Raw genomic sequence first — 14,333 nt, 5'->3', positions numbered from 1 at the left:
GAGGTGGGAGTCGGCCAGGAGCTTACACACTGCGTTTTGGCGGGATCGGTAGAAATACCTGAGCGTCCCACGATGTGCCCCAAATAACGCACCGACTCGCGTAACAAATGGCATTTTTGGGGCTTAAATTTCAAATTAGCAGCCCGCATCTTTAGGAAAACCGCCCGCAACCTCTGGAGATGTTCATCAAAAGTTTTGCCAAAGACAATAACGTCATCCAAATAAATCAGGCACGACTCCCATTGCAATCCAGCCAAAACCAATTCCATCAACCGCTGGAAAGTTGCCGGCGCTGAGTGTAAGCCCATCGGCAACCGGTTGAATTGAAACAGGCCGTGCGGAGTACGGAAAGCAGTTTTAGGCTTTGAATCATCGTCCAGAGGAAGCTGCCAGAATCCCGAAAGTAAGTCCAATGTGGAGAAGAATCGCGCTCCCGCCAAGGCGTCAAGCGATTCGTCCATCCGTGGGAGCGGGTATGCGTCGGCAACCGTAATTTTGTTAAGGCGCCGAAAGTCAACGCAAAACCGCAACGAACCGTCCTGCTTCTTAACCAGGACGATCGGCGCTCCCCAAGGGCTGTTGGAGGGAGAAATGATGTCGGCGGCTAGCATGTCATCAACAGCCGATTTGACATGGTCCTTTTCGGCGGGACTCAACCGAAAAGGATTCTGGCGTATTGGCGCGCTGTCACCCGTATCAATATGGTGACGCAGCAGATTAGTGCAGCCCAAATCGTATTTATCCCGACTGAAAACGTCGGAAAATTCCCTTAGTAGTGTCTTAAGACGTTGACGCTCTAAATTTGACAGGTCCGTCGATCCCGCACAAAGCGCCTCGAGCCACCCTTCATCGCTGTCCGAATGTGGTCGCGGTGCAGGGACAGCGCCGACATGACTCGCGACGGGTTCCTCACAGGGCACCGGCGTTGCGTGAGCAAGCACGGTCCCCTGTGGGACCACCACCGTCTGCGAGCCCACATTGAGGACCGCGATGAAGGGTTCTCCTTCCCCTCTCACTATGGTCTGGGCCGGGAGTAAATCAGGTCCACTGACCCCGGCCCTAGACGGTCCCAACAGAACCCCTTGAGCCCCAATGCCCTTAGCGAAGGGCCGCCGAAGTTTCAAGGGAATCAACATTTGCGCCCCCGGAGGAACGCGCACCGTTCTATCTACGAACGCCGGCACCGTCGCGAACGCCGTCCGGCTCGTAGCGGGGGATGGCAGAAACGCCATGCGTCGGCCCGATGGGAGCTCAATGCATCCCTGGTCGATTAATATCCTAATCGGCATTTTGGCCAGGAAGTCCGTCCCCAGCAGGCACGGAACCGCCAGCGAGGAGGAAACAAAAATCGGCCCAGACAATTTAATATCCCCGACACAAATTTGGGCACGAATTTGTCCGATGATGCCAAGTGAACCCCCGTTAGCAGCAAAGAATGGCACGTTAACAGGCATCAAAGGACGGCTTTGGGCAGGGAGAATGTTATAAATCAACTCCGAAATAATGGTCGCCGATGCTCCTGTATCGACCAGGATGCGCACCTCGACCCCATCGATGTGGCCCACAACGGCCGACGACCCTGACGACGCGGCTACAACCCGATGGGCCAACACGGACCACTGGCTGGGTTCAATCTGAGTACCCAGAGCGGTGCGTGTTGGTGCCATGGTACGCGATATTGGCCCCCCCTTCGCTGCGGTGTTTGAGTGTGTGACGGGCGTGTGCGTGGGCCAAGCATGAGGGGTGCCGCGACTCGCCGGATTATGATGGTGGAGCTTGTGACGAGGGCCAGCGTCCCGTTGAGGTGTCGTCCTGCGCTGCCCAGGAGAGCGGCACCCCGAGGCGACGTGGCCCCGGATGCCGCAGTTGTAACAGCGTGGAAGCGCTGGTGACGACGATGGATGTTGTAGACGGCTTGAACCGGCCCGGTCCTCCCGTACTCCCGCTCCATGCTGCCGTTGATGGTCGATGGCGCAAACCTCTTCCGCCGGGAGGGTGGCTGCAGCGACGGCACGCCCGCTCGCCGCCTTGCTGGCCTTCCGTCGTTGAGAGGACAGGTTTGCGTGGAGAAGACGGGCCGCTTGGAGGGAGCACATCTCTGCATCGTCCTGTGCGACAATGACGATGTCTAAGTCGTCCGCTAGCAAAAGTATCTTCTCTGTCACCATGGCGTCGACACCCTCGTCATCCATTCGTGGAAAGGCCTCCTTCGCCAGTGCCAGGAGGCTTGTGCGGTACGCCAGGGGCGACTCCTTCGTCCCTCGCTGGCGATCGTAAAAGAGTTGGCGACAGTCCGATGGTGGACCATATACCGCCGACAGCACCTGCATCGCCTTCTGCAGCGTGGAGCGCCTCTCCTTCGAAGCCGATGTTAGAGTGGCGAGGGCGTCGCTGTCGAGAAGTGCTGGCAGCGCGCGGAGAGCCTCGGCGTCTGTCCACTGTGCCATCTCCTGGTGAGCGAGGAAGCGCCGCTGGAAGCCGCCCCAGTCGCCATCCTCGCCCACAAATTCCTTGAGTGGAGGTAGCCGCTGATGTAAGGCAGCGGCTGCAGAGGAAGAACGCACTCCCTCGTCCGCCTCACTCAAGTCAGCGTCGGCACGAACCAGTGATGGCATCGCCGGTCGCACCCGTGGTGACGTTCCGCCCGTTGGTGGTGACGCGGCAGGTACTGTACTCCCGCCGTTGGACGCGATGCTTAGAGCGGCCACGCCCTCAACAGCAGCTGCGGCGATGGCGGGAGTTTCAAAATGTTGCTCCGTGGAAATGGCGGGAAGGCGCTGTGATCGTCGGCTGCCGTTGCCCCGTGGCGGTCCCGCAGCCCCCAGCTGCGTGATGGTGTCGAGCATGGCGGCTGCGGCGTACAGCAGCTCGGTCAGCTTCGCGTGCGCCTCCCTCAGCCCCTCCATCGACGGCTCCCCTTCCTCCAGCTGCTGTGGCGTGGATGCGCCCAGCTCCGGCTGGTCGATGGCATCTTCAGCCGTCTCGGGCCCTCCGACTGCAGTGGTGTCTTCTGCCTCTGGTACCCCGACTCGAGTCGTCCGGCGTGTATCCATGTTCGTACTTTGTTTCACTTCTGACGCCAGATGTAGTAACGCTTATGACTCGTTCACACCGGAGTTGGAGGCACACTTGTTTATTTAACACCACACGTTGTGACATACACACTGAGGGGGTATCGGCCCCCTCACCCGTCTATCTGAGGACACACCTCTAGGCTAACCCTAGCCTGCCTCTGAGTCCTCCTCTAATGGGCTAGGGGAGGCTATCTTGGCCCGACACTGGTCAGTCGGGCCCGGTACCCAGAGTCCAGACCAGCACTGGCTCTGGCTCTGGTACCACGCCACTGGCTCGAGCCTGCGCGGTCCTGATAAGGACGGCGTGCCAGGGGGAGACCAGGGCTCTATCTAGGACGTCTTCCGTCTCCTCTTCTTAGCTAACACAACACTCCCGAGCCCCTCGATACATTCCCCTTTTATACCCAACCCCTCCCTGAGGGGTGGGGCCCCGGGGGATCATAATGACCGAATCGACCCCCCAGGGTGTCTGGCGCGGACGTCGCAGAGGGCACCTGCTCGTGCACACATGTAGCCCCGCCTACTGTGTTTGTTTACCATAGGCTGCCATGCATAACGGGCTCTCTCTCTAACACCCCTACATCTGGTAGGGTTTTTATCTGGAGCAGAGGTGGGGGGGGGTGCGGATCCACCCGGGAAGCCTCCGGAGCGTTCTCGAAAGTTTCAGGAGGAGGCGTGGCCAGAGGCGGGGCTTAGCCGCCGGGGAGCGAATATAAGCGGGGGTCGGAGCACGGTGCGGGGTCGGTGTTGAAGATCAAGAGGAGCTCCCCGTCGCTGGTGCCTCGCCATCTCCATCAGCCACGTGGCGGCTCGACCTCCAGCCGCTCAACCGCTCCCTAGCGCGCTGTCAGTCAGCGGCGTGTTAGCGAGCGGGCGAGCGCCACGTGGCACGAGGCAGCGAAGTCGCCTGGGCGGTGTAACATCCGTAGTGAGAGAGAGAGAGACAAGCTGTACCGAAGATGTATTAATAAACAACATCAAGTTCTTACCGTGTCGGAGCCACTTATTACAGTTTGATGCGGCGTTCTTCATTGCAAGTGTAGTGAGTCCAACTGAGTCGCAGACGTCGTCTTGGGAGCAACACTATTTATTTCAGTAACTCAACACAACACAACCTACACTTGGGTGTTGAATGCCCATCGAGCCACGATACGGCAAAACTAGACACGGTTCACTATCCCGGCCCGGACCACAAGCTGGGTCCCGGACCGCGTGGCTGGAGGCTTTTCTCCGACGTGGATCTTCATCACCAGCAACACGGGGTCCCCGTTATATTCCCCTGGGCTGGGGCTGGCTCCGCCCCTCGCCCCGCCCACCTTCTAGATCTCTCGGGCTCTTTCCCGAAGGCTCCCGAGAGCTCTTTTACACCACGTGACCACCCAGTAGCCCCCGTCCACCGGTGGCCCCCCTCCGATATCATCCGGTCTCGTGTCGGCAGGTCACCCAGCGCATCATGCCCCAACGTCACCCTGGCTGGCTGACGGTCCCTCTCGTTCCCTCACCGGGAGCCCGCACCGCACACTGCTCGTGGTGCCTCCGCGCTGACCAGCGCTCACCCAGCCCCGCTAGGGCTGGTGGTGCTACGCCCAGTAAGCGGGCTACACGTAATGCCAACACATTATCTGCTGTGGCTTCGTAAACCCGGCAACACACAGTGACAATCACAGTCACTACACAAGGCCCACGGGGCCCCTGGTGGCCCCTGGCGGCCCCTGGGTGGCCTTCAGTGCGGCCCGTGACGTAAGGCTCCCCAGACAATCTACAACGAGTGACAACACCACCCATCATCATCGCGCTGCTGTCAAACCCCCCCCCCCCCCCCCCAATGGTGTCAAATATTGTGTGGCGGTCCTCACACTGATGGTGTCTTATCGGCGAAAATGCCCCCGTCTGAAATGTTGTGAAGAACACCAGTTTCATGTCTGCCGGCCGAGTCGCCCCCGGAAAAAAGACCTTAGCTCAATGGACTTGGGGAAGCACGCTCCTGGTTCTGAACTTATGAAGATAAGGAAGGCACAGTGGTGCGATTGTGGCCATGCAACTCAATTATGGACCGCAGAGTGAGTGTGAAAGCCACTGTGGCCTGTGCTGCAACGAAGGAGGAGGAACAGCAGAACCACAGGAACTCTGTAAACCCCTGAAGCCCTCTCGTCCTAGCCAGTAGCAGGACATGGGTGGTCTAATAGCTCCTGAACATATTGCTGCTGTCATAGGCAAGTGAGAAGGCGATGATGCCCTTAAAAAATACGAGATTGTATGGTTGGGGAAGCATCTTCTGGGCTCGGATGTAAACTCAACTTTTGATTTTATAGCTATTTATATATTTTATAAGCGACCTGGCCACAAATGATATCTCAATGATGTGGCTTGGCACGTGTAAAATGAAGGAGGTGGTGGGAGGGGTGAAGGAGTTGGTGGGGGAGTGAAGGGGGGAGCAACACCGCGTATTGGCTAACCGAGCGCACGTGACGCAATCGCCACCATGTTGGGTGAGGGAAGAGACCGGCAGCGGGCAGCTCAAGATGGCAGCGCCGGAAGTGACGCGCCGTGTTGACGGAAGTGACCGTGGGGGGTGCGTGGGGGGGGTCACCGGCGCGGAGCTTGAACGGCGGCGAGAGGAGCGGGAGACTGAAGGGTGGGAATCGATTACAATTAATCATATCGATTCCAACATTCGCGATCCAGGCATTGTTCCTACAGGAAATAATGGTTTTAACTAAATTATATGCCTAAACTATCCGTAGGAACAGCTGCGGCTAACGCTACAAAGCAATTTGGGCCGAGCGAAACCGCTATCGACTGTAAAAGAGGGACTAGAACGGTGGAGTCGATTCGTAGGATCGACTATCGCCGATTAAGAATGAAGTAATCGCTGCCCCGGGTGGAGGAGGAGGAGGTTGTTGTTGGTGGTGGAGGTGGAGGAGGAGATGGAGGGGGAGATGGAGCCCCCCGTGGGGATGGAGTTCTCGGAGCTGGTGCGGCACACGGGGCGCCTGTGCGCCTTCTCTCCCGACGGGGCCTATCTGGTGAGGCGGGGAGGCACACGGGGAGGGGAGGGGGGGGCATGGGGAGACGGGAGACACGGGGGGGGGGGGCATGGGGAGACGGGAGACACGGGGGGGGGGGGCATGGGGAGACGTGGAGACACGGGGGGGGGGCATGGGGAGACGTGGAGACACGGGGGGGGGGCATGGGGAGACGTGGAGACACGGGGGGGGGGGGCATGGGGAGACGTGGAGACACGGGGGGGGGGCATGGGGAGACGTGGAGACACGGGGGGGGGGCATGGGGAGACGGGAGACACGGGGGGGGGGCATGGGGAGACGTGGAGACACTGGGGGGGGGGCATGGGGAGACGGGAGACACGGGGGGTGGGGCATGGGGAGACGGGAGACACGGGGGGGGGCATGGGGAGACGTGGAGACACGGGGGGGGGGGGGCATGGGGAGACGTGGAGACACGGGGGGGGGGCATGGGGAGACGTGGAGACACGGGGGGGGGGGCATGGGGAGACGGGAGACACGGGGGGGGGCATGGGGAGACGTGGAGACACGGGGGGGGGGGGCATGGGGAGACGTGGAGACACGGGGGGGGGGCATGGGGAGACGTGGAGACACGGGGGGGGGGGCATGGGGAGACGGGAGACACGGGGGGGGGGGCATGGGGAGACGTGGAGACACTGGGGGGGGGGCATGGGGAGACGGGAGACACGGGGGGGGGGGGCATGGGGAGACGGGAGACACGGGGGGGGGGCATGGGGAGACGGGAGACACGGGGGGGGGGGCATGGGGAGACGTGGAGACACGGGGGGGGGGGCATGGGGAGACGGGAGACACGGGGGGGGGGGGCATGGGGAGACGTGGAGACACTGGGGGGGGGGCATGGGGAGACGGGAGACACGGGGGGGGGGGCATGGGGAGACGGGAGACACGGGGGGGGGGCATGGGGAGACGTGGAGACACGGGGGGGGGGGCATGGGGAGACGTGGAGACACGGGGGGGGGGGCATGGGGAGACGTGGAGACACGGGGGGGGGGGCATGGGGAGACGGGAGACACGGGGGGGGGGCATGGGGAGACGTGGAGACACGGGGGGGGGGCATGGGGAGACGGGAGACACGGGGGGGGGGGGCATGGGGAGACGTGGAGACACGGGGGGGGGGCATGGGGAGACGGGAGACACGGGGGGGGGGGGCATGGGGAGACGTGGAGACACGGGGGGGGGGCATGGGGAGACGTGGAGACACGGGGGGGGGGCATGGGGAGACGTGGAGACACGGGGGGGGGCATGGGGAGACGTGGAGACACGGGGGGGGGGGCATGGGGAGACGTGGAGACACGGGGGGGGGGGGCATGGGGAGACGTGGAGACACGGGGGGGGGGGCATGGGGAGACGTGGAGACACGGGGGGGGGGGCATGGGGAGACGTGGAGACACGGGGGGGGGGCATGGGGAGACGGGAGACACGGGGGGGGGGCATGGGGAGACGTGGAGACACGGGGGGGGGCATGGGGAGACGTGGAGACACGGGGGGGGGGGGGTATGGGGAGACGTGGAGACACGGGGGGGGGGGCATGGGGAGACGTGGAGACACGGGGGGGGGCATGGGGAGACGTGGAGACACGGGGGGGGGGGTATGGGGAGACGTGGAGACACGGGGGGGGGGGGGGCATGGGGAGACGTGGAGACACGGGGGGGGGGCATGGGGAGACGTGGAGACACGGGGGGGGGGGGTATGGGGAGACGTGGAGACACGGGGGGGGGGCATGGGGAGACGTGGAGACACGGGGGGGGGCATGGGGAGACGTGGAGACACGGGGGGGGGGGTATGGGGAGACGTGGAGACACGGGGGGGGGGGGGGCATGGGGAGACGGGGAGACACGGGGAGACACGGGGGGACATGGGAGACGTGGGGAGACGTGGTGACAGGCATAGAACGTGGGGCCACGGGAGACATGGGGTCTGGGAGTCACGAGATACATTGGTGATGTGTGTGTGTGGATGTGTGTGTGGATGTGTGTGTGTGATTGTGGTTATGTGTGTGTGTGGATGTGTGTTTGTCATTGTGGGTGTGTGTCTGATTGTGGTGTATGTGTGTCTGATTGTGGTGTGTGTGTGTCTGATTGTGGTGTGTGTGTGTCTGATTGTGGTGTGTGTGTCTGATTGTGGTGTGTGTGTCTGATTGTGGTGTGTGTGTGTCTGATTGTGGTGTGTGTGTGTCTGATTGTGGTGTGTGTCTGATTGTGGTGTGTGTGTGTCTGATTGTGGTGTGTGTGTCTGATTGTGGTGTGTGTGTCTGATTGTTGTGTGTGTGTGTCTGATTGTGGTGTGTGTGTCTGATTATGGTGTGTGTGTGTCTGATTGTGGTGTGTGTATGTCTGATTGTGGTGTGTGTCTGATTGTGGTGTATGTGTGTCTGATTGTGGTGTGTATGTGTGTCTGATTGTGGTGTGTGTGTCTGATTATGGTGTGTGTGTGTCTGATTGTGGTGTGTGTGTGTCTGATTGTGGTGTGTGTGTGTCTGATTATGGTGTGTGTGTGTCTGATTATGGTGTGTGTGTGTCTGATTGTGGTGTGTGTGTGTCTGATTGTGGTGTATGTGGTTGTGTATCTGATTGTGGTGTGTGTCTGATTGTTGTGTGTGTGTGTCTGATTGTGGTGTGTGTGTCTGATTATGGTGTGTGTGTGTCTGATTGTGGTGTGTGTGTGTCTGATTGTGGTGTGTGTGTGTCTGATTATGGTGTGTGTGTGTCTGATTATGGTGTGTGTGTGTCTGATTGTGGTGTGTGTGTGTCTGATTGTGGTGTATGTGGTTGTGTATCTGATTGTGGTGTGTGTCTGATTGTGGTGTGTGTGTGTCTGATTGTGGTGTATGTGGTTGTGTATCTGATTGTGGTGTGTGTCTGATTGTTGTGTGTGTGTGTCTGATTGTGGTGTGTGTGTCTGATTGTTGTGTGTGTGTGTCTGATTGTGGTGTGTGTGTCTGATTATGGTGTGTGTGTGTCTGATTGTGGTGTGTGTATGTCTGATTGTGGTGTGTGTCTGATTGTGGTGTATGTGTGTCTGATTGTGGTGTGTATGTGTGTCTGATTGTGGTGTGTGTGTCTGATTATGGTGTGTGTGTGTCTGATTGTGGTGTGTGTGTGTCTGATTGTGGTGTGTGTGTGTCTGATTATGGTGTGTGTGTGTCTGATTATGGTGTGTGTGTGTCTGATTGTGGTGTGTGTGTGTCTGATTGTGGTGTATGTGGTTGTGTATCTGATTGTGGTGTGTGTCTGATTGTTGTGTGTGTGTGTCTGATTGTGGTGTATGTGTATCTGGTTGTGGTGTGTTTGTGTCTGATTGTGGTGTATGTGGTTGTGTATCTGATTGTGGTGTGTGTCTGATTGTGGTGTATGTGTATCTGGTTGTGGTGTGTGTGTGTCTGATTGTGGTATATGTGTGTCTGATTGTGGTGCGTGTGGTTGTGTGTCTGATCGTGGTTGCGCAGGCCACGTGCGTGGGCTACCGCGTGGTGGTGCGTGACGTCCGCACGCTGCAGGTGGCGCAGCTGCACTCGTGCCTCGACTGCGTCTCGCACATCGAGTGGTGCCCCGACTCGCGCTTCCTCCTCTGCGCCATCTACCCCCGCGCACTCGTCCAGGTGACACAACGGGGGCGGTGGCGCCGCGCGCGGTGGTAACACCTCGCCTTGCCTCGCAGACAGATCGACTTGCACACACAGTCTTCGCTGTGGGTGCGTGCGTGCGTGTGTGTGTGGGGAGCGGTGGAGCAACGGTTAGCGCGCTATGAACCCGGCGACCCGAGTTCAAGTCCCGCTCACGCCCGACACAAGTGGCGGTAACACCTCGCGTTGCCTCGCAGTCAGACGCCTGGGTTCGATTCCCTGCGCGCGTGCGGTGGTACCTGCGCGCGTGCGGTGGTACCTGCGCACGTGTGCACGTCGAACTTCCTCTCGCACCGTTGCGTAGCCAGCCGTGCTAATGGGACGTGCGGGGGAGCGGTGGCGCAGCGGTTAGCGCTGCGCTACGAACCCGGCGACCCGAGTTTGATTCTCGCTCACGGCCACCGGTGACGATTGTCTGAACAGGTCGTGGACCTCCCCGAGGTCGACTTGCACACACACAGTCTTCGCTGTGGGTGTGTGCGTGCGTGCGTGTACGTGCGTGTGCGTGCATGTACGTGCGTGTATGTGCGTGTACGTGTGTGTGCGTGTACGTGTGTGTGCGTGCGTGTGCGTGCGTGTGTGTGCGGGGAGCGGTAGAGCAACGGTTAGCGCGCTATGAACCCGGCGACCCGAGTTCAAGTCCCGCTCACGCCAGACACAAGTGACGATCATCTAAATCGGTCCTGGGCCTCTCCTAGGCAGACTCGGCCTCAAATGAGTAACCTGGCGCTGCGTGTAATCACCGCCACTCGGGTGACAAAGGCGGCCGGGCGTGGTGCTGGCCGTCCACCCCCTCGTGTGCCGCAGTGCCGGCACCCTTCACCGGTGCCGCTGCTGCTACTCGCTAACCGCACTTGCCCCGCGACGGTCTGTAAATATCTTCTTGGTTCTTTCGGTAAAGTCACGTAGAAGGGAAGTAATAAAATAATTAAAAAAACATAATAAAACACAATTCTCACGACGTTTCGGCCACATCGCAAGCAGCCGTCCTCAGGTGAAGAACAGGTCTGTCGGGAAGACATCATTCAGACGCTGTCTTCCCGACAGACCTGTTCTTCACCTGAGGACAGCTACTTGCGTTGTGGCCGAAACGTCGTGAGAATTATTTAATTCTGTTTTATTTTTATTATTTTATTATTTCCCTTCTACGTGATGACTTTACCGAAAGAACCAAGAAGATGAATCCCTGCAGTCACGAAAGCTTTAGGTCTGTAAAGAGGCTATGACGTTGAGGGGGTATCTGTGCCTCTGGTGTCTTGGTGTGCGTGCAGGTGTTCTCGATGGAGCACCCGGACTGGCGCTGCAAGGTGGACGAGGGCTCGGCGGGGCTGGTGGCCTCGCGGTGGAGCCCTGACGGGCGCCACATCCTCAACACCAGCGACTTCCAGGTGCCCTGCACAGTCTTGTATCGACAGCGAACCCTTGCTCATCCGACACACATGGGGCTCTCTGGCCTGGCCGAATTAGCCAATGTTCTGAATTATGTACAATGGTGCTTATTCTTAGGTTTTTTCGGTAAAGTCACGTAGGTAAAAAATAAAATTAATAAAAGTAAAATAAAAATAAAATAAAAATCACGACGTTTCGGAGGCAACACAAGCTTCCGTCTTCAGGTGGAACCGTCACAGCACGCTTGCTGTATTTGGTACTTGATACAGCAATCGTGCTGTGACGGTTCCACCTGAAGACGGAAGCTTGTGTTGCCTCCGAAACGTCGTGATTTTTATTTTATTTTTATTTTACTTTTATTAATTTTTATTTTTTACCTACGTGGCTTTACCGAAAAAAAACAAGAATATGAATCCTTGCAGTCACGAAAGCTTCAAATCTAGAATTAATACAATGGTGCTTCCCAGTGCCTCCTGCCCCAATAGAAAAGAAAAATCCAAATTTGTTTTTACCAAACTCTTCACGCAACATACGCATTGACACGCACCCTGCATCAGTTCTAACCAAAAAGCTTTGGATTTGTCTCGCAGACTCGGGGATTTCTAGCTCGGTCCCTTTCTAGGACTTCTCGGTGGACGACATTTGTGCTGTGCTAGTGACGAATTGGCACGTTCTGTTCACGTGACAACCCTCACTAGTTGGCTGTGTCGGGTGGTGGCGGGTTTTAACGACACATATTTACGCGATCTAACACCAAAACCTATTATGGATGATATTATATTCTTGGTTCTTTCGGTAAAGTCACGTAGAAGGGAAATAATAAAATAATAAAAATTTTACGTAATAAAATTCTCACGACGTTTCGATTGCAACACAAGCAATCTGATGAAGAAGGGAAATAATAAAATAATAAAATTTTACATAATAACAGCACAAGCAATCTGATGATGATGATTGCTTGTTGCAATCGAAACGTCGTGATAATTTGATTGTTTTATTTTTATTATTTTATTATTTCCCTTCTACGTGACTTTACCGAAAGAACCAAGAATATGAATCGCTGCAGTCACGAAAGCTTTAAATCGAAATGGACGATATTGGTCGCGAAAGCCTCCCACGTGTTAAACTGATTTCTGAGAGGGTTGGCTTGCACAGAGTGCACAAGCTAGGTGAAGTCTGCACTCACACTCACCACGCTCACCACGCTCACACCACACTCACCACACGCTCACCACGCTCACCACACGCTCACCACACGCTCACCACGCTCTCCACACGCTCACCACACGCTCACCACGCTCACCACACGCTCACCACACGCTCACCACACGCTCACCACGCTCACCACACGCTCACCACACGCTCACCACGCTCTCCACACGCTCACCACGCTCACCACGCTCACCACACGCTCACCACACGCTCACCACGCTCTCCACACGCTCACCACACGCTCACCACGCTCACCACACGCTCTCCACACGCTCACCACGCTCACCACGCTCACCACACGCTCACCACACGCTCACCACGCTCACCACACGCTCACCACACGCTCACCACGCTCACCACACGCTCACCACACGCTCACCACGCTCACCACGCTCACCACACGCTCACCACACGCTCACCACACGCTCACCACGCTCACCACACGCTCACCACACGCTCACCACGCTCACCACACGCTCACCACACGCTCACCACGCTCACCACGCTCACCACGCTCACCACACGCTCACCACACGCTCACCACGCTCACCACGCTCACCACGCTCACCACACGCTCACCACACGCTCACCACGCTCACCACGCTCACCACGCTCACCACACGCTCACCACACGCTCACCACGCTCACCACACGCTCACCACACGCTCACCACGCTCACCACATGCTCACCACGCTCACCACACGCTCACCACACGCTCACCACGCTCACCACGCTCACCACACGCTCACCACACGCTCACCACGCTCACCACACGCTCACCACGTTCACCACGTTCACCACACGCTCACCACGCTCACCACGCTCACCACGCTCACACCACGCTCATCACGCTCACCACGCTCACCACACGCTCACCACGTTCACCACACTCACCACACACTCACCACGCTCACCACGCTCACCACGCTCACCACACTCACACCACGCTCACCACACTCACCACACGCTCACCACGCTCACCACGCTCACCACGCTCACCACGCTCACCACACGCTCACCACGCTCACCACACACTCACCACGCTCACCACGCTCACCACGCTCACCACACGCTCATCACGCTCACCACGCTCACCACGCTCACCACACGCTCACCACGCTCACCACACGCTCACCACGCTCACCACACACTCACCACGCTCACCACACACTCACCACGCTCACCACACGCTCACCACGCTCACCACACACTCATCACGCTCACCACGCTCACCACGTTCACCACGCTCACCACACGCTCACCACGCTCACCACACACTCACCACGCTCACCACACACTCACCACGCTCACCACACGCTCACCACGCTCACCACACACTCACCACGCTCACCACACACTCACCACGCTCACCACGCTCACCACACACTCACCACGCTCACCACACGCTCACCACGCTCACCACACGCTCACCACGCTCACCACACGCTCACCACGTTCACCACACGCTCACCACGCTCACCACGCTCACCACGCTCACCACACGCTCACCACGCTCACCACACACTCACCACGTTCACCACACACTCACCACACTCACACCACGCTCACCACACGCTCACCACGTTCACCACACGCTCACCACGCTCACCACACGCTCACCACGTTCACCACACGCTCACCACGCTCACCACACGCTCACCACGTTCACCACACACTCACCACACTCACACCACGCTCACCACACGTTCACCACACGCTCACCACGCTCACCACACGCTCACCACGTTCACCACACGCTCACCACGCTCACCACACGCTCACCACGCTCACCACACGCTCACCACGCTCACCACACGCTCACCACGCTCACCACACGCTCACCACGCTCACCACACGCTCACCACGCTCACCACACGCTCACCACGTTCACCACACACTCACCACACTCACACCACGCTCACCACACGCTCACCACGTTCACCACACACTCACCACACGCTCACCACGCTCACCACACGCTCACCACGCTC

The 14,333-nt window shown here is 58.5% G+C and overlaps 1 protein-coding gene across 1 annotated transcript in view; it reads left to right on the top strand.

Annotated features, from left to right (window-relative positions):
- The first annotated feature begins 5,893 nt into the window (after positions 1-5,893).
- Positions 5,894-14,333, top strand: part of WRAP73 (WD repeat containing, antisense to TP73) — a 32,504-nt gene continuing 24,064 nt past the window's right edge. Inside the window, exons 1-3 of the mRNA XM_078873460.1 lie at positions 5,894-6,100; positions 9,564-9,716; positions 11,012-11,128. Of these exons, the coding sequence (XP_078729586.1) occupies positions 6,002-6,100; positions 9,564-9,716; positions 11,012-11,128 (369 nt within the window). The 5' untranslated portion in view covers positions 5,894-6,001. The remainder of the gene's footprint in view (positions 6,101-9,563; positions 9,717-11,011; positions 11,129-14,333) is intronic.

Source organism: Lampetra fluviatilis, chromosome 36 (assembly GCF_964198595.1).
Source record: "Lampetra fluviatilis chromosome 36, kcLamFluv1.1, whole genome shotgun sequence".
NCBI lineage: Eukaryota > Metazoa > Chordata > Hyperoartia > Petromyzontiformes > Petromyzontidae > Lampetra > Lampetra fluviatilis.
Note: the sequence above shows the minus strand (reverse complement) of the source record. Positions and strands in the feature narration are given on the sequence as shown.